Source organism: Caloenas nicobarica, chromosome 4 (genome assembly GCF_036013445.1).
Source record: "Caloenas nicobarica isolate bCalNic1 chromosome 4, bCalNic1.hap1, whole genome shotgun sequence".
NCBI lineage: Eukaryota > Metazoa > Chordata > Aves > Columbiformes > Columbidae > Caloenas > Caloenas nicobarica.
This window is the reverse complement of record NC_088248.1, coordinates 78,067,911-78,087,654: the sequence shown is the minus strand read 5'-3', so window position 1 is coordinate 78,087,654 and position 19,744 is coordinate 78,067,911. Positions and strand designations below refer to the sequence as shown.

Here is a 19,744-nt window from a genome sequence, read left to right as displayed (position 1 = left end):
CTGAGACCCCAGCTCTCAGCTTATTTGGAGCACACATCTCCTCTCTGCTGGTGTCTTCCAAAGCTCCAGTACTGCTGCATGTGCCCTCCACTTCTTTGGCTTGAAGCAAGAAGAGGTCAAGTGTCCTCTCCTCCATCTTCTCTCTTTCATAGAGCTCTTATGCATCAGAGTCACCTGCCTTTCCTCATAAACCTTATCTCATTTATTAAGCTCTTAATCCACATGTACAGCACTACATGAATGCCAGTCGATATGTGTACTCTTTAAATCAAACAGAAAAAAATCAATGGGAGTGTCCGACAACAGACTGTGCTGGGAATGGTTGTCTAAGAGGTAACTAATAGCTTGTTCCTGAAGGACACAGGGTACCGAAGGCTTCTCAAACAACTGCCTTGCAATTAAAGTCACCTTGATGGATAAAAGCACCAGCAGTCCTGTCTTGTGTATTCTCCCCAGATGTTCATCACGCCACTGTGTGTGTTATTTCGGAAAGTTGACTCCTTGACCAGCGAAATATCACAATAGGCTTTCCAAGAACTATCATCTCCTTGCTCTGAAACGACAACCCAGCGATCCAGCTTCACTTGAGAGATCCCAAGGAGAAGAATCACACAGATATGTCAAGATACTGTTTCCCTGCAGATTCAAAGACAAGACTTCTCTGCAAAACTGACTTTACCAGCCACCAAGGTCCAGCCGATACCTTCCAGGGAGACCCAGCAGCTGAGCCGAGCGACTCTTCACTTTCACGGCAGCAAAAGGAGCACTCGGCGGGGGGAAAAAAACCCCACGTTGCACAAGGTGAAGGCAGGATGTCATGAAAGGCAGCTCCATAAAGGCTTCTTTATGGACAGTTCTTCCTCTCCAGCTCAAGAGTGACAGCTCCCGAGCACGCACAGATCACTGGAGCGGATTCGGTTTCACAGGCGGGGACGTGGAGGTGAAGGGCAACCACCTCTGGCCCTCTCTGTTCCCCATCAACCTTGCCTCAATCAGCAGGTTAAAGGTGAATGTGGGCCTTATACCTCCAGCGGTGTCCGTTTCCCCGGTCGGATGACTGTCTCACAGCCTCCTGCAATTAGAGGGCTTGGTGGGGAGGAGATCCCTCACCTCTCCTCCCACCAGCACGGACCAGCTCCTGCTGTTCATGCCCCATGGAAGACGCCTGAAGTAGCAGCAACCTGCCGCAGGGTGGACGGACCGTGAGCAGCCAGAGCTGTGGGTGCTCAGGAGGAGACAGGGTCTGCAGCTGAGTCTTGGAGGAATAAAACCCAAATAAAACACGTTCCTGTTCCAGCGCAAGGTCCCCTTTTGCTGAGGTTCTTCATGGCGTCCGGTCTGAATGGCTGCACTGATTGTTTTACCACAAAATATACATGAAAACAGGAGAAAGGAATAATAAATGACTGCATAATGTTTTACTGAATCGCTCTCAGCACACAGCCTTGGAAAGAAAAACGTATTTTCTGTGTTAATTTCAGCAGACGGACACGGAGCCGTGGGGTGTATGGGACCAAACCGCAGACCTGGGGGTAGCCACAGCGTGAAAAGCCCCGTCGTTCCTGAATAAACCCCAAGGCTCAGCCTAAAGCACTAAGGCGAGAACAAGTATCTCCCACCCCACCACCTTCTGATTTCCACATCTAAACAAGCCTGGTACACGGTTTACATGACGGCTTGAGGAATTTAGCACCCAACCATGAGCTAGAAAAGTCGATTTCTCGCTTTCAAATTCCTTATTTCTCGCTTTCAAGTTCCTAATTTCCTCCCTTTATTTCTTTTGTCTAGCCCAAAAATCTCACAATGAAATAGGATTTGATTGTTTGCTTGTTTTTATTGTTCCCGTCTGCAAAGTGTCGACAGACTCCACAATTTCCATTGCCATGCCCTAATGAAAGAAACCCAGGCAGCGCTCCCCGTGTAAGAGAAGTGCTAACAGAATATGTTTGCACTCTTGATTTTTTTGTTTGAAGGCCCTGGGGAGCATCCAGGCACTTTTAATTCCTCACCATGCCAATACATCCTTCCTAGATCAAGAGTGATGGATTCTGAGCAAGACCAAGCAGCCGGATGGACTAGGGAACTGTGAGATTTTAATATAATTGAACTACAAAAGGCTATGCTTAAAGTAACACTAAGACTAGCTTAAACCCACCAAAGCAGGAAAAATCAGAGTTAAGGCTCTAAATCCACTCTGAGCTCACGCTTTTGTGTATCTTTCCCTCTCCCCATCCCCTTTCTGCATGGCACAGTGAGCAGCAGCTTGGATTTTCAGCACAAACTTTGAAGCATCTTTTCTTTGTGAGTCAGACAGTTAACACTGATTTAAAAATAAATAAACTTCTTAATGTGCTCTTTTCAAATACTGTTGGTTTTGGGGCACTAAAAAAAACCACCAACATACCCTGAGCCTAACAAGCAAGAAACACGGTGGTTTGGCCAAGACCCTGGAATGTCCTTGCCGGTGCACTGGGTTTGCCGCGGTCTGGGAGATTCCTGCCCGGCTCCCTGGGCTATGCCTGGCCAAGAACCCATGTTTGAGCACATCTCCATGGGCATTTGCATGTAGATGCATCGGACTGGAGAAAAAATTCCCTCTATTTGCCACGTGTGATGGATCTCCGACAAGGAGCACCTTTCCTGATGAGTACTCTGGGTAGGCTGAGCACCACCAGAGGTGCAGGATGCCTGGAAGAACATGCCCATGCATTGGAGTCCAGCCTGACTTTTAGGAGGTTCCAACGCAGCTTGTAAACACATCTCTTGCTACTTCTTAGATGTGTCATAACTGCTCTGAGACAGCTTTTAATCAAGGTCCAAATGGTTTCCAGAAAAGAGAAAGCATTTTGCTCTGATGTTCCCAACGGGGGTTCAAATGGATGGTGCTAACATCAAGGCAGAAGGATCAGGTGATATTGAGTATGAAATAAGGTAAAAAAAGGCCCCTCATTAAACAACTGCAGGGTTCTGTTCGTTAATTTTATGTTGGTTTTCTTTTTAAAAAGTCATTGCCTCCATCTCATCTTCTCTTTCTTCACTTCTTCCAAGTTTCCTAAGGAGATACAGGGTGGGAGACAGATGGATGGAGACACCTAAATACCTTGATTCACAGAAATTGAAAGGGCATTGGAAGCACAAGGGGTGATGTAGAAATAGGTCCCGCATCCTCATGTGATCTCCAGATGTTGAGGGCCTTGGGCGCACCTTGGTCACAGGTGAAACAGGTACCATGTTCTCACCATAGCGGGTTTCTAACCTGAACTGAAGGGCATGGCCAGTTGCACCTTCCAAAGAGTAGATGACTCGTACAAGACAAGTACATCAAGTTCATAAGGTTTTAAATGAGCCTTAATAAATCTATAACTCTACACAAACTGTTACTTTCCACCAAGTGATTACAGCAAACATTTTCAAAGGTAATTACATTCCAAATATGGATTTAGAAAACAAATCCAGGCATTTATTGAGGGAGAAAGCTAATGTATGAGTCTTTTTTTTTTAATTAACAAAACTATTCTATTACCCCATGCAGATAACTTTTGAGAGGAAGCTCAGCAGGATGCTGGAGTGGCCCAGACACCACTGAGGTCCACCAGAAATTAACACCAGACTACAGCTTTGAAAATGGTTTCCCCAGGCGATTTGGCATCCAGAAAAAAACAGCACAATTTGGGTCTGTGGAAGCAGAGAGGTGTCACAGGGGATGAAGGAGATAATATCTCCATTTCTGGGAAGCTGATGTGGCTATGGCTTCTGGATGCCTATAAAAGCATCTATCACGTTCATGTGTGTTAGGAAACAAAATAGCATTTAATTGGCAATAATGTGTTCAGCTGTAAGTCAGACACATCTGGTCTCCATCATCTGTTTAGACTCTTCGGGTCTTCATGTTTGCACAAGACCCAGCAAAATGGGCAGTTATTAGTTGGCCTGTCGGTACTTCCATAATGACCACGATTAATAATGGTGGTTGCTTTATCCAAAATGTACCAATCAGTGGAAGGAACTCAGAGAGGAGCAACAAAAGTAATGAACAGCCTGGAGATACAATCTTAACAGCAAAACCCTATATTTAAGGGTAATGATAAAACTAGCTCAAACCCATCATTGCTGGGTAATTATGAATTAAGGCTGCAACTGGAACATGGGTCTTCACTCCTCTTGTTTCCTTAGTGCACAAGATGACACTTGTGATGAAAGGGAATTCAAAACTTCAATGGACACCACCAGGGAAGCAGCTGCGGGCAGGGCACGTAGGATCACTCTCAAGAGCCAACGAAGGGCTTCAGATCGCTGAGCTGGAGAGGAGAATTTTACACTGAGGGTGGTGAGAGCCTGGCCCAGGTTGGCCAGAGAGGTGGTGGCTGAACCATCCCTGGAGACATCCCAGGCCAGGCTGGACGGGGCTCTGAGCAACCTGAGCTGGTGCAGATGTCCCTGCTCATGGCAGGGGGGCACCGGATGGGCTTTGAAGGTCCCTTACAATCCAAACTATACTACGATTCCATGATAATGTGGCAGAGGCCACGTAGCAATGGTTAAATAATTAATGCAAGCACTATTAAGCAAGGACAGAATACCGGGTAAACACAGGAGTAGAGGGATGCAGCTAAAAGGAGAGGAGAGAATGTACATTAAGTGAGATGTAAAATGTAAAAGTCTCTTTGCAAAGGGCATTAAACACTAAAGATGACCAGCAACCAAAACGTACAAGAGTGCTCCTCAAAAAAAAAGTGTATAGATGCCCCACGCTGCAAAGGGGCCCGAGCCCTGCAATGGGTGGTTTTGGGAGAACCAGCCGAGCAGCGAGACCGAAGATGGGGCAAGGTCGTGGGCTGGGGGATGGCAGCATCCAGAACCGTTCAGGAGCTGGGCTCGATGAGCCTTGTGAGTCCCTTCCACATTCTATGATTCTAACCATTTGGAGATGGAAAATAGCCCGTCAGGGAAGCAGATGAGCTGAAACCCATGAGTCACCTTTTCATCTCTGCCTTACTGCACCCAGCGATTAGGGCGGCAGCTCCTCCATCTGCAACTCCTCTTACAACAGAAACCTGGGTTCAAACACGCAAGCAAGTACGTGTGAAAAGGAGACACCTTGCCGAGATAGTTAACTTAATTGATCTTCTCTCTAATTCGATTTTCAACTTCTGTTGCATCTACCAGCAAAACAAGCGGGGAAAAATAGGCCAAACCAGTTTCACGTCTAACAAGCGTCTCTCCACGCCACGGCACACTCATGGCACCGGCAGTTGCTCTCTCAGCAAGCTCAGGACTAGCTCCAAGGCTCACCCAGCCTCTTGTTTTCACACTGCTCATCAGATAATTTGACTTTGCAGGGCAGGGAAACCACATTTAACCGCAAAATATGAAAACAGGTTAAAAAAAAAACAACAAAAAAACAACACAGGGCTTCCTGTCTTGTGAGAACAAAATTGTGTGTTGTCCTGGGTGTTGCCTCGGAGCTCTTGAAGGGATTGTCTCCATCTACTGAACTGCCTCAGGTAAGAGCAGAGAGGTGGTCAAAGCCTTGCAGTGTCGTGTCGAGGCACAGACCCATGTGGCCTTGGTCCTTCAGCCCAAATTTGCAAGGGTTTCCTCTTGGCCAGCATGCCCAGGGGTAGATACAGAAGCCCTGTAAGACACAGCAGATGTAGGAAATGGGGCTACATCCCACTCGACACAGGCTCACCTTGCACAAGCCCAAGCCTCCGAGTGCTTTCAAAGCAGCCAATGACCAAGTCAGATGGAGTTTTAAAAACCTTATTTATCATCTGATGTTTTGATAAGAAGCTAAGCTGAGTAACGATGAACGTCAGCATTACTGTGTCTCTCAACACGACCTCACAATTTGATGTTTCTTGCAAAAGAGCAGGTGGTTCCTTAAAACCAAACATAAAACCAAGAAATCCAGGTTTCCCCATGAGTTTCTCTCAGGGTTGAGTCTATGGGATGAGTTCACACTGCAACTTTCCTCCTCTGTCTTGGCTCATTTTTTCAGAAATTGCATAGGGTTTTTAATTCCTTCGAAGCCCACCAACCAAAAATGGCCAAAACGGGCCAGCAGGTTGAGAAATCAGTGGGGGAAATTAGGAGGGATGCAAAGATAAAAAAATTGCACATTTCATTTCATATGGCTAAAAGCTCCTGCCTAACTTTGTATTTCATATCTTTTAAATGAAAAAAAAAACCACCACAAACCACCTCCAATAACCTGCAAACAATGCAGAAGAGACAGGAAACCTCTATGAAGGTAAAAATGGCACAAAGCAGGGATGGGAGGGAGTTGTGTTCCTGACGGGAATACCATTTTATTAAGCACCTCTATCAGAGGTAACAGGGAAAATTAATGCATTGGGGGAGACCTCTCCTTACTCAGTTGGCCAGCATCCAACACGAACCCAAAATAACCACAACTGGCTTTCAAACACAGTGAAAAGTCGCGCAAAGTGTTTTCTATTGGACAAGCAGTGAGCAGAAGAGCTGTTCCACACCCAGCGATAGCGTTTGCCTGTCTTGACCTCACTGATGGGGTTTGAAGAGCTGACACTCAAATTCATAACCACCGTCATGTTACAACCATCAAGTAGAACAGAAGAATGATGGAGCAGAAGAATGGACCTCCCTGTCCTCATCTCTTGCCCGTCTGCGTGTCTCCAACAAGACAAGCTCCTGCTTGATGATCTCCAAATCTCCCTTGATGCTGAAGTTTGCCCTCGCAGAGCAAATTCAACACACAAGATTTATAACTTGCTGGACAGACGGAGAGGCCGAGAGTAAGGAGCTCTAATCCATCGGGGACGTTCCCTCGCTAGAGCCCAAAGTGAAATTCTTCGAGTGCTGGAGACAGATTTTCCTTGGCTGGCGGCCACGAGTGTCGATCTGGTTTCTAGGAGAGATCAGCGTGGCTGTGGATTGCAGCGGCTTCACAGACAAACGTAAAACCTCCCTCTTCGACTAACTTTCTTACAGTAAACCCATGAAAATGAAAAGCTAAAGCATTTCCAGCTGGCCAGAAGCTGCGGAGAGAACAGTGAACTTATTGCATGTGCAGGCCTGGGGATGATGTGGAGTCTCCTGGAGCTCTTCAGTGGTATTTGGACATTTAATCATATTTGGACTGAAGCATCTAAGTCACTTTTGAAAGAAAGATGCAGAAGACTAAATTATTTGCGCGCTTTTCATATTTTAGCAAGGTTATTTATGGAACTAAATTTATTTCAGATTTTGCATACATAGCGCCGAGTGTGTAAGAGTAAAGATTAAACTTTAAGGGGAAAAGGTAACTATTGCTTCCTTGTAAAGCCTTAAATATTTGTGTATCACTGTCAGACCCTTATTAGAAAAGGCTCTTACAGAAGGATTTGAGGTGCAACTTGGTTTACTTTATCACTTCATTAAAGGTTTTTATGGATTTAGAATTGTCCCAGGATGGGAAGAAAAGTCACTTTTTAACTTACTGTCTGCTCAGAATAGCAATTTTGAATCTCTTGGCTTGACTCTTTTTCCTCTTTACCATACGGTGATGGAACTGCTCCAAATTTCCTTGTGCACAAGGAGAAAATCAGGATTTCAAAGTACAGAGGGATCTTACACTTGACGCTGCTGTACTGAACAAACAAGAATCTGGATGTTCCCACACAATGGCATTTTTATAGGGCTTATTTTCCATTACAGTGATCGATAATCGAACCCGTTCACTACCTTTTTTCTACCTTTTTACATTTTATTGTGCTAAGAACTAATTTTGGTCAATCCCTTAAACTTCATCATCCCACATTACTTTGAAAATTTCCTCTCACCTACAATTCCTCTGTAAGAACGAGTACTGAAATACATTGGGAAGGGAGAGGGAAATCCCTTCAATCTCCCTATGTTGTGCATTTTTTGCCCCGTCATTTTTCCTTCCTACACAAACCCAGCCCAACCGCTCCTGCCTGCTCACACAAATCGACAGGACGGCTCCAAGGTGAGTATAAACCTACCTGAAATACAAACCTGAAATCAGTTTTATATATTCTGCAAAGCCTGTCTGGATTTCAGGTTGGAAACACCCTTTCACCAGCTACACCAGCATTCCTTCCCGGGCGAAGGAAAACAGCCAGGAACACAAACATTTTCAGGAGGTATCTTTTTCCCCTGTTCATAGCTTTAAGTCAATATTGTGTTAACATTTAGCAGCTTAAAAGAGAAGGAATGCAACATCCAAAAAGGACAAATTAAAAACAAGTTGAAGAACAAACTAAAGAGCTCTTTTTGCTGCTGTGTAACCAGCTCCACCGCTCCCAGGCCCTGCAGACCAGCGAGTTATAAATCTTGTGTGTTGAATTTGCTCTGCGAAGGCAAACTTCAGCATCAAGGTGGATTTGGAGATCATCAAGCAGGAGCTTGTCTTGTTGGAGACACGCAGACGGGCAAGGGATGAGGACGGGGAGTTTTGTGACACGTTACATGTCACGGGATTAGGTCATGGGCAGGATGAAGGGAGCTGGGAAGTTGCTCATCTTTATGTGTTATTGCTAATGTCAATAGGCCAGTGATAGGTGGATTCTTCTCTATTTGGATGTTGTCCATTATCTGTCCAATATTCGGCATCAACAAGCATCCCTGTTATCCAGAAGATGACCCAGGGCTGCCTGTCCTCACCTGAAACTCAACAGGCCACAGCATCTGCCCTTTCTCCCCACAACATTCAGAAAAGCTATTCCTTTTAAATTAAACAGATTTGGACCACCTTCCAAAACAAAGAAGAAAATGCCATGTACAAAGGAGAGCATTTGACAGAGGAGGAATCGTAGAGGGCTCCTGTTCAGCGTTCCCCTCATCCAAGCTGAATTCATTTGGCTGCGTTTTGCACTTATGAACCGTACAAACATTTCGCTGCTAATGCACTGGCTCAGACCAGCTCAACCTCACCGAGCACTTTTAAGGCATTTCATTCTTCAAACAGCCCCAGCTTTCCTCTTCAAAATCCCTGCATTCAAGTCTTCGTGCCTGGAAAAGAACCAAAGCCTCCACATTTCCTTATATCCACGAGGTTGCGAGTGTGTTGTCTACCGCAGTCAATAAAGCGCCAAGAAGCTAATGAAGATAAAAGCGTCAACGCGCGGCAGTGATACCTTTCCCGTGTAGTTATTTTGACCATTTTGCAAGCAAATTCGGCAGTTACTGACAGGCCCGAGTCCGAAAAGTAAACGCGCGGCATCGCAACGTTATTAAACTTCTTGCTGCTCCGCGGAAGTGTCATGGGATGACAGATTACTCCCTGCACATCAATTGGATTCGGAGAAGTTCTCAAACCCTTGCGGGTTAAAAGCGGCTCCAGCATGAATCAGAGCCCCAGTGGTAAGGAGATCATCGATACAAGGGATTATGCAGATTTAAGAAATACCCTTAGCACCCGAAAGTTTTCAGAATGCAAACTCCGTCAACCCTGAAAACAAGAGGCACTGCATCATGATGGCAGGAGGGACAAAGCCAGGGGGGTTTAACAGACAAAAAAAGATTGTTTTAATAGGAGAGAAGCATCAGTCATTGAGTCTTACTTCATTCAGACTTTCTATCCAACCCATCCATCTTCAGTGCCAAGAGATGACAGGACCACCTCACTTTTCCCCCCCAGTCTAGTATATCAATAATGCCCATTTCTACCCCAAACAAATGACTGGCTAGAATGGCCCTTTTCCCTAAACTGGCTTGCCAAGCCCCACAAATGCCTCAGTACCTGCCATGGTCAACTTGGCTCTAACGGGACCCCCTCAAGAGGTGGGCACCGATGGGTGGAGCCTTCCCCAACCATCTTCCCCAACAGCCACTTTGTCATTCATGGCTGGGGACCATCTGCGGAAGAGGGGACCGGGGCGGCGGGGGGGGAAGAGCAAAGCCAAAGACGGACACAAAACGGGCGCGTACCCTCCCGCGCAAGCCCGAATACAAATTCCTTCGCCCTCGCAAAACGCCTCCGCGGGCTTTATCTGTGAACAAAAGTCCTCGAGGCGGGCGGTCTCTGCATCACTGCTCTCTCTGTCGGCACCACCTGCTTGGCGTCAGCCGGGAGAGTCGCCGACTTATCTTTTCGCCGCGTCTGCAGAAGCCAACGGGAGCACAATGGACCTCATCGGCCCCGGGTCAGGCAGGGCTTTCTTTCTCGCCCCTGGTACCACCAGCCCTTTTCACCTCCATCATCTCCAGGACCCCGGAGCGCTCAATGAGAAGGTGGCTTCGAGCACGGGGAGGAGGAGGAGGGGGGAAATATAGGTCTCTGGCGTAAATCGCCGACGCCGTTTCCCCTCCTCTCCCTTCCCTTAAGACCTGATGGTCTTCAGTCACACATCTTAAAAGAAAAACAAAAAACAAAACCACAAAGACTTACTTGTCTCAAGTCGATGAAGGCCAACTGCAGCGTGTCCCCTTGGAACCCAGGCACTGGGCCGGATCTGGCAAACTCTGTGGGAAAGAAAAGAGGATAAAAAGCGCCTTTAACTAACCATGGACAGGGAGATTGGCAGACGGATGACAGGGAAGACAAGAGAGGCTGGGGGAGAGGAGGACCGCGCTTCTAAGGAGTCATGTCTCCCTCCCTTCAGCGTCTTTGTTCGCCCTTCAAAATTCGTGTCATCAAAACACCATTAATTCCACCGTCCTGACAGCAAGGAAACTGTACTAATTCGACCTGAAATTTATTCCCATGAGCCGTACTGGGCTTCAGAGTATTTGTTTTGTGAATGGACAAACAACTTGCCGAGAAGAAAGGGGGGGATGGGGGTGGAAAAGTTTTTCCTCTCAACACAATAAAATCTTCAGCTGTGAAACTCTTTTCAGTTCCGAAAGCTATTTATATTTTAGGGTGCTGAAGGAATTTTCTAATTTCACGCCTGTCACCAGGCTCCATAAGCATCCATCAAAAAAATATGCCCAGCCGCATCATTAATTATTCGGCAGCAGATTATGTGCATTATCTGGTACGGTGCGCTATTGCCAGCGTACAGTCACCCCAAATGGGAAGAACCGCGGCCATTATGTGGCATATTTATTTATGTTGGATGAAGACATCTGACGACTGAATAACATTGGCTTCTGAAGCAAAGAGAATATTTCCAAGGCCACGTTTACCTCCTTCCAGCGTAATCTGGCCAAAATGTCATACTTAAGTCATTTATTTTTCTTCTAATCCATTATTTAAACCAAGTCTAAAACCGCCGAGGGAGACTTGAATGAATCCGCGCTAAAGGACCTTGGCTCTTCCATGCCATTTAAGAGCTTTTACTTGGTTCATGCAGCCAACGACTGCACATTTCCAAGTGTGTCTTTTGAAAATATGCCTGAGGTTGATTTTGCCCAACTTCACTTAATTTTCACCCTCTTTAGCTACAAAAGTAACAGCTTTATCTCCGCTCTCCATGCAACTCTTTCATCACCGAGGGGACCTAATTAGTGAAGCCACAACTCAACACCACGAAAGACTCAAGAGGGACTTTCTGCCTTTGGCTGAATTTTGTTGCTCCGGCGGACACTGAAGATGGTGAACACCAGAATGAAAAGTTTTCTTGAGATGCAACTGAGCGTGATGGCAGAAATGAAGAAGGGAGGCAAAACGGACACCAACCCACTGATTTTCAAGTTATTATCACCCGACTATTCTGTTTTTTACCATACAGGAACCCTCAAAACAGCTCCTGCAGCTCCACAAAGCTGAGGAATAAGGATGGCTTGGCAATAAGGAGGATTTTGGCTTCTGTCTCTTTGACTGCACAAAGGTACTAATGGACAAAGCCTGTCCCGTCCTTAAATGCTCAGCATATCATGCCAGGTGGTTTTTTCCTCAAACACTTTTCCTTCCAAAAGTTATCTCATTTTCAAGCGAATGCCACAAAAGAAGGAAAAATAATCATCATAGTCCTATTTTTAAGGACTTCCTATAGCAGTCCAGTCATGTGAGCAGTTCCCATGGCTTTAATGAGGAAAGACTAATGAATTAGACAGTTGGGATTCAGTCCTGTTCCTCAAATGCCTTATTTCTGGAAACCAGAGCGGGGTTATTTGTCAGTTTTCTTGTTCCACCTTGCATTAAAAACTCGGGATGGAGAACATCCTTCAATACAGACACCAGTACCTCCAGGTACCAGTTTTCAGACATCCGCAGCTTTGCTTTTTAATATTTTCAGATGCCAGAAGAGCTCTAAGATTGAAATGATCACTCATCTTTGCAGTGATCTCTCAAGCGACAACTGCTGCAGGACAATAACAAACGCGTCTGTAAAGCCATTATTTTTATCCGACACGACTACTAGAAATGAATAATAGAAAATAGAAAAGAGAAAGTATGTACGTGACTGTCCAGATTTAGGTTTTGGAAAGGAAAAGTGTGATACAAAGCCAGGAGAAACCATCCGCAGCTGTGGCTATGGACTGTTTGCTCAGGATGGGACTGGACAGACTGGAGCTGCAATATTTAGGCTGCAAATAGTCAAAAATGAGTTTACATTTAACCCTCAAAAACTGTTTTAATTAATTCTAACTGTAAAGGCATTTTAATGTACGTTCGCTATAAAATTTGACTGTCGCTCGCCTGTGCCAGCACACACCCACAACGGAGGACTAACACAAACTTTCTGACTCTGATCTGCAAGGCATAAATCATCTTTACACATCCGCTGTGCACCCCACTGTCTCATCTGGAAAAATTATCCCGAAAGCCACATCAATCACTTGCCCACTTTGGAAAAGGACGTACCTGAGAAGCTAAAAACACGTAAATGAGAGAAATAGCGTTTGAGCATCCTCTCGAGGGATGCAACTGCCCTGGGCAGCTCAGTGTCGCAGATGTCCCTGGGTTGAGGTACCCAACAAACTGTCGTACCCTCTAAGGATGGGGTCTCATCATGTTACTAATTATATTTGAAGAAGCACTGGAAAACAGAAAGCCTGAAAGGAACTGCAATGAAAGGAAGTTTCTATTTTGGATTTAAGGGCTTCGCAGCTGCTAGGAATCTATTTAGAAGTACACATGGAGTTGTGAAATTTAAGATCTTCCCGAAAGCAGGGATTTCAAATCCTCATGAGAAAATGCCTGTGACTGGATCTTGAAAGTTTTCACAGGACTCGTGAATTTATCGCTACTGTCATCTGCTCATGGGCAACCCCAGGCAGATTTCATCCCAAGACATGGCTGCAGGCCACCTTTAGCTCTCTGTTACGAAGGAACGGTACAGGAGGAAGGCTGGGGGAGGTATGGGGATGACACTGGAGGAGCTATGGGGTGACGCTGCCCGTGACGACAACGGCAGCACATTGAACCAACATTTGCTCGAACAGTAATTCTCATCAAAAGAACAGCCTGGAGCTTCTACTGCATTAACAACGCACTTGACGTCCAAGAAGCGAAATGACGTATGAGCTCATATTATTCGTATTACAGAAGAAATGAGATCAAGAACACGGCTCGGACGCTAGAAGAAAGCTGCTCCAGCGCTTGGCTCTAAGGAGCCCGAAGAGGAATGAATGCAATGCTTCACCCCACGGTTGTTATAAAAATAGCCGTACCTTCTGTAATCGTAGGTCACAGTTTACATACCAATGCCACGAACTTATTTTGAAGGAGGAGTGAACAAAGTCTTAAAGAAAAATAAAGAAACAAAGAAGAGAACAGGGCTTTAGAGGAAAGACACAGCCAGTTCTTCTTGGTTTTAATCTCTTCAACCAGATTTCAGGATAATTTTCTCGGAACAACCAAGCACAGTGCTGGCCTCAGTACTGTCGGATTCGGTTATTGTACCGTCTCCGTGACCAAGGCAAGTGGCAAACAGAGCAAGCCACCTACAGTACGGCCCCTCGAGCAGAAAATCACAGGAGAATAGAGCAGATCAGTATGCGGCTGTTTGTACAAAGCATTTAGCCAGGCTAAAGGTTTGAGAGACTTGTGTTCAGGCCAAAAAAGTAATGTCTTTGCAAGGTCTACAGGCTTGGGCCACCCAGGGCAGGTCGCAGGGGGACTCTAACCTCTCTTCCAAAACATTTCACCGATGAAAGAATCAAGGAACAGGAACTGTTAAGCCCTTTACAATGAACAAAGAATAAAGAGTTCAAACGCTCACCAGAAAAGAGACATCCACTGTAAATTAATTATACAGAGCGGGGGAATCTCTTTTTGTATAGTGGAGATGGCTACGCACACAGGGACAGTCTTACACGTATTGTGCAGTTCAAATAAACACAGCTGGTGACTTAATTCCTCAAAACCATCATTCTGAGGGCAAGATTTTCTCTGAATTCCATGACACCGCCAGAATTCATGACGGCAGACCTGCGGGATGGAGGTTACAGCAGCTCCTGGTGAGGGGAACCTCGACAAGCCATCTGCGGTTGCATCTGTCATGAACAAGATTTTCTATTTGGGGAAACAACCACCTCAGTATTTCTCAATTAAGAATGTAGGTCTCAAAGTCACCCTCCTTAGACAAACCCTTGGAAGAATATCTTATAAAAGCCAAGTGACAGGACCTCTTGCACCTTATCCAGAGGCAGAAGATGACACCTTGAGGATACTCAAGCTGAAGAACAAATCTCTGCAGTGACTCTGGAGAAGCTCACAAAGGAAAAAAGGGGAGAAATAATGGGTAAGGAACTGAGGCAAGAGGAACAGAGGGAAGATCCCACTTTCCATATTGAGCTTATACTTCACCCACACAGCCCTGCTATGAAGCTGTTCCCCATTATAGGCCAAATTCTCAAAGCTCATCCCCATCTGGAGAATTCCAGAGAGCTGTGGGGAGAGGGAGGAGTTATCAAAAATATACTGAACTGGGTCAGATTAAATAAAAATTTCTACGCCTCTCTGTCATTTTTTCCTCTGATGGAACAAAGATGAGCCCAGAGTCCTGTTACTGCGCAGAGATGAGTGGTCTCAGGGGCCGGGATGTTCTGCAGACAGGGCTGAGGAGCATCCTCAGCCCCAGGGAGGAACTCCTCGAGGATGGACCACTACATGTTTTCAAGTAGAAGAAAAGGGAGCTCTTCAGAAGACTTTGTACAAGAAGTATGCCAAGAGAATTGGTCCCTGTCAATCCACAGGACAGGTCTGCAGAATCAAGTTACAGAAATATATAGGTTCCCAAACCCATAACTCAAGATGTATAGTGGGTGTCTCTTAGCAGATACGAAGTTCTCAGCTCCAGTAAAATACTAATAGTAGGAAAAGTGGAATGTGCACACCTCACGATTAGCTCATTTGAGCTGCAAAGGTTAACAAGCACCAATAACGTGTGTCCATGATGGAAGGGAAGGTGGGTGCTGAGCTGAGGAAATGTGCACTCCTAAAATGGCTTAAACAAAATTAGGCGCAGACAGAGGCATCATATCATAGAATCACAGAATAATTTGGGTTGAAGGGACGTTCCCAGCTCCCCCAGTGCCCCCCCTGCCATGAGCAGGGACATCTGCACCAGCTCAGGTTGCTCAGAGCCCCGTCCAGCCTGGCCTGGGATGTCTCCAGGGATGGTTCAGCCACCACCTCTCTGGCCAACCTGGGACAGGCTCTCACCACCCTCAGCGCCAACAATTTCTTCCTCATGTCCCTCCCTAAAACCATCACCCCTTGTTCTGTCGTAACACGCCCTTCTAAGAAGTCTGTCTTCTCTTCCTAGAGATGCAAAGGATGTGCAAATGAGTATCAGTGGGCATCCTGGTAACGAGGGAGAAGACGGGAAGGTGGTGGAGCTGGAGGATATCCAACACGTTGTAGCAGACAGCATAAGTTGGAAACAAAAGGACAGGAGAGGCTGAGATGACACTGTGGGATTAGCAAGAGGTTTGCAAAGGAGACAGAACGCAAACAGAGAGAGAAATACTAAAGCTAAAATGCTGAAGGAGACCAAGTGATGGATTATAGGACAGATGAAGGGAGAATATAAGACAAAAATCAGCCGATATGGCAGAAGCAGGCAGGAGATCTCAGTTTAGGGGCAGCATGAGAAGGCTGGAGAGTTGTGTCTTTCTCTTTGACACCACGCAGACTCCCAGGATTTGCCTGAGTCAGACTTACAAAGACCACTTAGGTACTGTGCTAAAGTAGAGAGCATTGCCCAAATACTGCCCATCAGCATCTAAACCGAAAGGGCATGTTTTTCGATAGCTCATTGATGGGGAATCATGCGCTTCTCCTCCATGCATATTTATACGCACTAATTCACCAGGCATCACTTTCTTTGCCGCTGCAAACACTTTGCAACTTCTCAGAAAGGTCAGCTGAGGGAAATGAAGGCAGCACTAAATAAACTAATGACGTGCCCCAGGGAACAAATTCAGGAAGAAATAAGTGAGGATAAATCTAAGTGCAGGAAAGTGACACAGCCACGGACCAGAGGCTCCCAATTCCATGCCCTGTCGCCTGGCACACCAATAATTTACCCTCCCCATTTCAGAAAGCACGTCCAGCAGTGCTTGGAAGGCAGCTCGTCGATACAAATCACCCCACTCCATTTGAACAGCACGAAAACGCAAAGTTTTGTTTCCCAGCGAGGGCTGAGCCTTGACAGGTGAAGAGGTGAAGGAAGCGATCTGTTCCTCTCATCCTCCCAGGGAAGGGTGCAGATCACCAGCAAAAAGCACCAGGAAAACTGAGGGTCTGCAGGATCCCAGGGGTGAGCTGAACCACGTGCTCGTACGGGCATCGGGGTCTGCTCGCTCCACGATGAGCTGGTGTTCTTCCAAGCCATCCATGCAGGCAGCTCATGCAAACTGCGCTCAACCTTATATTTGGGACAGTCTAGGACACTAATGGCACTTTAATCAACAGGTAGCAGCTTTCTAAGCTGCCAAAAGCCATGATCCAGTTCAGTCGCATATCTGTATACTAAATAAACCTGCAAACTCTCAAAGCTCAGCACCCTTTTGCCAGAATTGCTTTTTTTCTTGCTGCTGAGCCCCGCTCCAGGTTGTGATATTCCAGGACCTGGTGCCAACGCGTGACCCCAAGCCAGCCCTACAGAGGGAACACAAGGGATGGAGCTGTGTTTATTCCTGATGTGCACAATAAAGCGTTATCGATGAGTGGAAATTTAGGCAAGAAAAGTCACCAGGAGGGAAAACAGGGATGCCGAAAGAGGAGTATCTGAGCGGGAAGGAGAGCAGCCTTGCATGGAGCAGAGCATCCCCACAGTGAGCTGGGGAGCAGATTTCTGAGGTTTCATCTCGGACCTTGCAGCAGCAGGAGGCAGAGGCAACGCTGGCAATTTTGGCTGGTTTTCCAAGCAAGGCTTCGTTCCAAAACAAAGATTGAAAACGCCTGGCTTACTGGACACTCCCTTCAGTGCAGGTGGCAAACCAACCCTCAACTTGGCCTGCCTCTTCCCTGCTCTTCCATTGGCTTCTTCTGCCACTCATGTACCACCATTGACCACCGTCATCCCAACCTGCAAGCTCCTACAACTCCCACGTTCCTACCAACCACCCGAACCACAGCCATGGTCCTTTCACACCATCACAACCCAGGACACACAGGGTGAAGGTCTGTCCTTCATCATGGGCTAATAAAGGTCCCTTTGCTGGGTCCACCATGGGTGAGGAGCTCACACACACATGGCTACCATCAACTCAAGCAGCACAGAAGAACCACCAGCTGCAGTAACGTGACCCTGTGAATGAGCCCTAATTCTTGTGAGGACCTGCAGCTTTAATTTCTTTTTTAAAACATGTATCTTTTCTTTTTTAACCATGCATCTCAGTGGCATGGACAGACACTTGATTGAGGCTGTGAGTCCCTAATATAACACAAATCTATCAGGTATTGTAGGATCTGAAGAATCATAGAATCATTTAGGCTGGAAAAGACCCCTAAGGTCATCAAGTCCAACCATTAACCCAACACTGCCAAGGCCACCTCTACCCCATGTCCTGAGAACCTCATGTCCGTCTGTCCAACCTCTCCAGGGATGGTGACTCCAGCACTGCCCTGGGCAGCCTGTTCCAATGCCCCACAGCCCTTTGGGGAAGAAATTCTTCCCCAGATCCAACCTCAACCTCCCCTGGTGCAACTTGAGGCTGTTTCCTCTGCTCCTGGCGCTTGTTCCTGGGGAGCAGAGCCCGACCCCCCCTGGCTCCCAGCTCCTTTCAGGCAGGTCAGAGATCAGAAGGTCTCCCCTCAGCTCCTGTTCTCCAGCTGAACCCCCAGCTCCCTCAGCCGCTCCCATCACACTTGTGCTCCAGCCCCTCACCAGCTCCGTTCCCTTCTCTCAACTCGCTCCAGCACCTCGAGGCCTTTCTTGGCGTGAGGGGCCCAAAACTTCCCCCAGGATCCGAGGTGCATTGAGAGATCAGCATCAGTGGTGTGGAGATTTCTCTCCTGATGCGACTTTCTCAAACCTTTCCATCTATTCACTGCAACATCCCCTCTACTCCCCCAAAACACACGCTTTTGCTTCTGGCAGGGTGGATACCAGCAAGCACGCAGTGCAATGTCCTAAAATCAGGGAGTTTGTCCTCCAAACCATCACGCTCACCTCTATGGCCACATACGCTAATCCCACGTGGGTTGAGGTTGGGAGAACATCAGGCAGGTATTTGCACGGAGAGGACACCTGGGCTGAACCCTGGTGTCTTGCACAAATAACGGGATTTCTGCGTGAGAAAGTCCTGGGAGCCAGATAACGTGGCCAAGAAGGAGCTGGGGAACGGCTGTGCTGGGACCCGTATCGATTAATTTTGGCACATTTGCGTGTCGGGCTGGAGGATTCCTCAAAACCAGCAGAGACATCTGCGGTTTGTATTGACTGCCCCCGGGAGTGGGCTGAACGCACACTGGGAGCTGAATGAAATTTTAAGCATAATTTTTACGGCGTTTTTAATTTCTCATAAAGCAGCGGTTAAAAGACTTCAGAGATTATGGAACTGCTTATTTTATGATCTAAGTATTGTAAAAACAATCTGCCTCAACCGCCGCTGGAACGGGGTACGTGGATGGGAAACACTTCTGCGGGAGTGAGAACAGCCCCTTTTCTTTTTGCTTTTTTGGTCATAATCTCCAAATCTGGGTTGTTATATTTGACTCCCACTACCTCTGAGGTACAAGAGAGAAGGAAAAAAAAAAAAAAATATATATATACCAGCACTGGGAGGTCTAAAAAAGAGCAGAGCAGAGCACTGGGTTACAAGGCACAAAGCTATTACAAAAAGCACATTGCATGTACTGTTAAATCTTGGGTTACAGATGTATTCTGGAAGACAGCAAACCCATTTTAAAAAGCACGTGCCTATTCTGAAAAAAGCATCACCTCCTCTATTTACAGCTTCACAGAAATATTTGTCTTAGGTGGTTTTTTTTTTCCTCTCCAGAGTTGTTGGTTTTTTCCTCTTTTCAAGTTGGCTCATTGGGCTGGAGCCAGAACTCACTCCTAAATTGGGACATAATTAGATGTGTCCTACTGTGTCTTTCTGGGCAGTTCATTTAACCTCTGTGCCTTATTTCACTTTAGGTTTAAAAGGGAGGTGAGAGAATCTCTCTTGACTGCTTAAAAAAAGAGCTACGCAAAGCCAAGCCGTAAGAAACAAGAGTCACAACTAATACCTGGCCAGCACCAGACGTTTTAAAAACGACTTTCGCCCTTCCCTGGATGTCAGCCATGCCATCCACGCACACACGCTGTCGTAAATCTACACCGAAAGACTTTCAAACCTCTCACAAACATCTTGGAAAAGAGCTTTTTGATGGGGACAAAGAGAGGACATTCACCTGGCCGGGCAGGACCGGTGC

The 19,744-nt window shown here is 46.5% G+C and overlaps 1 protein-coding gene across 4 annotated transcripts in view; it reads right to left on the bottom strand.

Moving 5' to 3' along the window:
* EXOC6B (exocyst complex component 6B) overlaps positions 1-19,744 on the bottom strand; it is a 304,536-nt gene that overhangs the window by 64,842 nt on the left and 219,950 nt on the right. For all 4 annotated transcript variants that reach the window (XM_065633563.1, XM_065633564.1, XM_065633565.1 and 1 more), the window contains one exon: positions 10,373-10,446. In XM_065633563.1, the coding sequence (XP_065489635.1) occupies positions 10,373-10,446 (74 nt within the window). The remainder of the gene's footprint in view (positions 1-10,372; positions 10,447-19,744) is intronic.